This window comes from Apaloderma vittatum, unplaced genomic scaffold (genome assembly GCF_000703405.1).
Source record: "Apaloderma vittatum isolate BGI_N311 unplaced genomic scaffold, ASM70340v1 scaffold3556, whole genome shotgun sequence".
Lineage (NCBI taxonomy): Eukaryota > Metazoa > Chordata > Aves > Trogoniformes > Trogonidae > Apaloderma > Apaloderma vittatum.
In genome coordinates this window covers 23,108-29,107 of record NW_009723310.1, presented here as the reverse complement: position 1 = coordinate 29,107, position 6,000 = coordinate 23,108, and the positions used below count along the sequence as shown (strand labels likewise).

The 6,000-nt window shown below is 46.5% G+C and overlaps 1 protein-coding gene across 1 annotated transcript in view; it reads right to left on the bottom strand.

Annotated features, from left to right (window-relative positions):
* The window catches only part of PLCD1 (phospholipase C, delta 1), a gene marked incomplete at its 5' end in the record, with an annotated part of 29,464 nt that overhangs the window by 2,181 nt on the left and 21,283 nt on the right, over nucleotides 1–6,000 (bottom strand). The window contains 4 exons of the mRNA XM_009872064.1: nucleotides 1,573–1,705; nucleotides 2,244–2,422; nucleotides 4,365–4,481; nucleotides 4,794–4,950. Coding sequence (XP_009870366.1) covers nucleotides 1,573–1,705; nucleotides 2,244–2,422; nucleotides 4,365–4,481; nucleotides 4,794–4,950 — 586 coding nt within the window. The remainder of the gene's footprint in view (nucleotides 1–1,572; nucleotides 1,706–2,243; nucleotides 2,423–4,364; nucleotides 4,482–4,793; nucleotides 4,951–6,000) is intronic.

Here is a 6,000-nt window from a genome sequence, read left to right as displayed (position 1 = left end):
TCCCTACACACCTTTCACTCAAGATATTATAAAATCTATTGTAAGTGATTGAAACGGCCGCAAGCTTTAGAAGCCAGGTCAGATTTATATAGGAAAGAGGAAGAAGGAAACACCGTTAGGAGGGAGGAAAATACACATTGGCTTTCTAGTGCTTGGCTCTTACTCCATGCAGAAAAGCCACGTGTGTGTTTGCGTGTGTGTGTGCATCTGTTTGTCAGTGGGAGGGTGAGGACTGGTTTCTCAGGCTCCTACTTCCTTGTTACTCCCACAGCAGAGAGGGTGGAACTTGCCCTCAGAAGGCCACAATATTTGGACCCTTGCTGCAGGGAGGAAAATCACAGCCATGTAAAAATGGTTCACAGTGAGATGAAATGTCTTTGAGAGCTCTGAGGTCAGTGCTGGGTGAAGGTTGAGCTCAGATCTTTGGTGACAAGGGCTCAGAGCTTTCATATCTCACTTGTAACATTGCTGTGATGTCCCTTAATTTAGCACCGGTGCCACTGTGGCCAAGAGATGATGAAATGTGCCTTGTGAAGAGGCTGTGAGCTACAGGAAATGTTCTCCTTCTGCACAGAGTATGTTACATATCAGAAGAGGCTGAGAAAGGTGAAGTTGTTCAAACTAGAGAAGGCTAAGAGGGTTATTACTACCTCCTTATAGAAAAGACACAGCTGGGCTCCTCTTACAGGTACACAAACTGGAATAGGGGAATTTCTGGTTGAGAATAGAGATATTTTATCATGAGGTCAGTCAAAGGCTGAATCACTTGACAGAGCCCAGAGACTCTGGGGAATCTCGATTTTTTTTGAGATATTCAAAATTCATCCAGGCAATACCCTGAGCAACTTGAGTTAGCTTGGACTATGGTCCTGCTTTGGGTAGGGACTGGAACAGATCATAGAATTATAGAATGCTTTGGGCTTGAAGGGACCTTTAAAGATCATCTAGTCCAACCCTCCTGCAGTAAGCAGGGACATCTTTAACTAGATCAGGTTGCTCAGAGCCCCATCAAGCCTGACCTTGAATGTTTCCAGGGATGGAGCCTCCACCACCTCTCCGGGCAACCTGTGCCAGGGTTTCGCCATGCCACCTTCTTCCTACCTCCAAAGTCCCTTTCAGTGTCAATCTTTTGTGAGTCTGTGACACTTTCACAATAATATTAGCCTCACAAGGAGTCTTCTCTGGCAAGATTTTGGTGGGGACCTGTGCATCCCAGGTCAAGTCCAACTGCACGGTGATGAAAAGCACTTCCAAAGATCTAGCTCTGGAAATGTGCAGCCATCCTCAAAATAATTCATCCGGCTGATGTTGTTTTGCAGGAAATTTCTGTCTCCAAATGAGAAAGAAGAAAGAGAGTAAAGAACCCCTGAAAGTAATTGTCCACTGGGACATCAATCTGTGGGGCTAGTTCATGCCACGAGCAGTCTATAACCAAGGTCCCTGCACAGAAGGCGGCCAAAAGCACTTCATGCATCTGCTTAGCATGGCCAGGCTTAGGTGCACCTGGGCAGGTCTGGCCACAGGGCAGCAGCAACACTAGGCCATGTAAAGCTAAGATTCCTACCCCCTTACCATTGTTTTCAATAACTTTGGTCTGCTTCTTGTTGTTGTCCTGCTGGACCCCATGGATCTCTATCGTCACCTTAGGGTCAACGATGGAGTTTTTGCTTTTGTTCACCTTGGGCAGCTGCTGACCAGAGATGATCTGTGGAGGCAACAGAAGAAGAGGTCAGGACATTATTAAGAGACAGGATTCCCCGGCAAACTTTGCTCTCCTTTCCTGGAGTGCTGTGACCTGCTGAGACAAGCTGGTGCTGGTCTTTCAGAGCCAGCGTTGTGACATTTTTCAGAGGAAGCTGTCATGAGCCAGAGCAACTAATGAACGTTGCTCCAGCCCAGCCAGTTGGCTGGGGGGCAGGCAGCTTTTCTAACTGTCCCCACAGTGATCAGATGATACTCGGAAACAACAGTGGTGACTGTGGACTGCATGTCTGCCTGCACACTTCTGTAACGAGAGCGAATATTGTCATTAACCTCTCCTGTTGCCAAACATTAAACATGTGGGCAAGCCCCTGGAGAATGAGAGCCCACGCAGGACTGAAACAAAGACCTCAGCAGTGGGAAATGAGAAAGGTCAGGATAACGTTGCCCAGGTGGGACCAAGAAAAAAAGCAGGTGCAACCTACAAGCCCCCGCCCATGAAGATGGATGCTACTAAGACATTTTCTAACTTCTATTCTTACTTTAAGCAGAAGCTTCTTCTTTGTCCCCCATGTTCCTTCTGTGATGGATTTTGGATTGAATTTGGTTTGCTCATCCCGGAGGAATTCCGGCTTTAAGACATACCCAGAAAACCCATTGTCCTGGAACCGACCCTGGTAGACATCCATCTCTGTGCCTGCTGTCTGGAAATTTAGGGCAACTGCAACATAAGTAAATAAATTCAGTCACTTTCAGATAAAACAATGGGAATCTTTTTACACTAATTCTGTTCACATTCATTTGCTTTCCATGGACGTAAACACTGGCTTTTCCATGCTTCAAAGAGCAGTGATAAACTCTGACTGTCACAGCCTACTACCACTGAGAATCTCTTGCATTCAGAGATGTTAGAGACAGGAGGAGCCATTACAGCCACCTCATTTGTCCCCCTGCCTTCCACGGGATCAAAAAGTGTCCTGCATTGAATTTATGTCACCTGGTTGAGCAACTGCATCTTTTAGAGAAACCTATTCATTTCCATGCTAAAGAAGTTATCTCCGGCAGTGAAGCCAGGAAATCTTTTCCAGTGTTTCTCTGGCTGCGTAGCCTCAGTACAAAAACCCCTTTCCAGCCCAGATATGTCTATTTTCATTGGCCAACCTGAGGGGCATTGATACCTCTGTTGGTCAGCTCCTCACTATGCAAACTTCTCATGTCGGAGTGCAGAAGCTCTTCATTGTCTCCTACCCAAAAATAGATCAAGCCTCACTGGTGTCCTAACACCAGGCAGATTTCTTGTATTCTTTTGAGTTTGCCATTATCCTTTTAAAAGTTTTAATGTCAAATCCAGAAGCAGTCTCTGTGAACAGTCTCACTAATACTGCACACAGACCCCAGCGCCTCAGTATTCCATTGATTTCTCACCCTCTTTAGCAATTTCTAAGACATCTCTAAGACAGATGGCAATTTATCTTGGTCCTGGGTCCTACATACCCTGTAGTATTTGAAGGCCAAAAGCATTTTAAGGCACTTGCCTGTTCTTTCATTTGCAAACAAGACTTTGCTATCTGCGGTATACTGGTTTTACTGGGAGGTGCAAGTACTCAGGGCTTCTGAAAAAACTAATTTTGGGTGCCCAAATTCTGAATTCAGGTCAGTTAAGGCATGTAAGTCTGGCCTTAGTGTACCTCAAGGGACCCAATGTTGCCTCCCACGGACTCTACTGAGACCAAACTCAGTGCTGGGGAGACAGGCCAATGGGTGCTACCTGTGCCCTACAGGGGCTATAGGACCCAGCAAGTTCATACACTGCCAGGCACAGCCAGCCCATGCAGGTCTACACAGCTCTGGGTCAGGCATCCCTGCATCTGCAGCTTGTCTTATCTGGCTGGGCCACACAGGCACAACTGGGACATCTCCAACATCTAACATCACCAAGAGAGTCAGCCAGCCCATGCAGGTCTACACAGCTCTGGTTCAGGCATCCCTGCATCTGCAGCTTGTCTTGTCTGGCTGGGCCGCACAGGCACAACTGGGACATCTCCAACATCTTACATCACCAAGAGAGCCAAGCATGTCATCACCAGCCTGCCCACTTACCATCACACCAGGTTTCCTCAGAACTACAACATAATTCACTTGACGGGCTCCAGGACCCTTGTTTTCAACAAATCTCTGAGGCATCACTATGCCATCAGGGGCCTCAGCACCCTGGGAGGATGTATGATGCTCTGTTTTGACTACAGGGAATGTCTCGGGCCACGGCTTGGCCCTTATGGTTATGGCTTTTCTCTAGGGCTCCAGAGAGCTGAGTTTGATTTACATCTCTCTCAGAGATTTCAGCACACGTTTCAGTAACTGACTGCAATTCCTGGCTCTCTCCTTTGTTCAATGACAATAACCCTGCTTCCAGTGAAATCCCACGGATGTGCACACTGATGTGCAGGAAAGGTTCTCCGAACGGTTTTGAGGTGGGCCAGAAATACAGGTATATGAAAGTCACTGAGCATTGGCTAAAGAGTTGATCTCTCCCTGTGACCACAGAGCCTCCTTGCCTGCAAATGCCTTGAGATCTCACATCTAACTCAGCTGAAACTCGTCCAGAGCCAGATCATGGGCAGCCCTGCCAGATCAACCCTCTCCCACCTCCCAGTTGCACCCACCGATCTGGCAGCCGACGTTCCACAAGTCAGTGGGGTTGTAGTTGGAAGAATCTGTCCTCCAGCCTGCAGGGTAGATCCGGCTCAGGTGCCTGATGTTGTGATGAATAAAACTGGTTCCTAGAGAAAAAAATAACAAGAAAATGTCCCTTTCAGTGATGAAGGTTATCTCTTCTTGATGCTGCCGTATATTCTGCTTCCCCACTTGGTGAGTCTGGCTGAATCTGAGCTACCTGTATAAAACACCCTTCTCAGTAGCAGCCTCTAATGATATTAAGTTATTCCCACTGTTTCTCAGTGACACGCATGACCAAAGAGATCATAACCCACATCTTTCAGGATGTCTTTTCCTTGTCCTTAACCACCACTGCCTGTCACTTTATGGGGGAATGGGATGCAGGATGGCGTCTTGCCAGGGCAGAACATACATACCAGACTCCTGGGCTAGTTTCAGAGCTTTGCTTTCCGTGAATGATGACATCTCGTAGAAAGGCCGAGGATGGCTGGGGTCCTCAAAGCCATTGAAATGGACACTCTTGCAGTAAACAACTGTGTCTGACAGCTCCTTTGCCAGCTTCAAGGTGTCACTCTAAAAGCAGGAGAGCAAGAGTTTTGTGGGGAATGTCTGCAGTCACACTCAAAAGTAATAATCATGTTTTCTCTAGGACGTGTGGTGTTTCTTTTCTCCACCATCTTCACACAAAAAGAATGCACACTATCAACACTCAATGGCACCTCAACGCAGAGAGAAGGTGGAAAATGGGCAGGCTGCCCTTGCCATGTCCCTTGTCCTTCACCAAGAGTGCTAATCCCTCCTCTCAGGCCCATTCTGACCTGTCAAATGATATCACAGTCTTCCCAAGTGTTGTCACAAAGAATATTTCATTTCATCTGGGCTATCTTCTGCATGTATTTGCATATTATTATGTGAATGAGTATTTCAGCTTGGCTGTCACAACTCACAAGTGATTAGGGTGACAAACACAGCACCAACCAACCTCATCAGCCTACACTGGAGAGGATTTCACAAAACAGATGCTTTGCTTCCCCTGCACCCTTATTGCATGATGTTGTCCAGATAAATTCCCTCTTTGCTGATGTGATACCCTTTCTGCTGCCCTCTGTATGATCACTTGAATTTCAGCATCATTGGCTGCCTCTAGTTGTTAAACTTTACAACAGAGCCTAAGCAATGAGTTTTCCATACTGTCCTGGTCCCAAGCATGTGAAGCTGGAAATAAGAGGAAGGAAATTATGTTTTCGCCTCCAAGAGCTTGGGCTTTTTTCCCCTGAACTAGGAAGTTCTCTCAATGCTTTGATGCCTCCTACTCCATAGCCACATTCATTGGTGTTAGGGTGAATTGAGAGCCACCAGCTCCCATCAGAGGCAAGAAAAGAAAATAACAGATGTCAGAATTATACACATTATTGACTACAGTTCAGAGAAAGAAATAAGACCCTCAAAGAGTGAGCAAATCAGCAAGAGGAAGCATAGATCAGACCAGACCCAGAGGCGACATCGACCAGCTTTGCCATTAGTGAGACTGAATGTATTTGTATCACTTCTGAACGTGTTCCATAAACAAAGTCATGATGGTCCCATGACAAAGATATTAAGAGATTTTGGGAAAACAGAGAT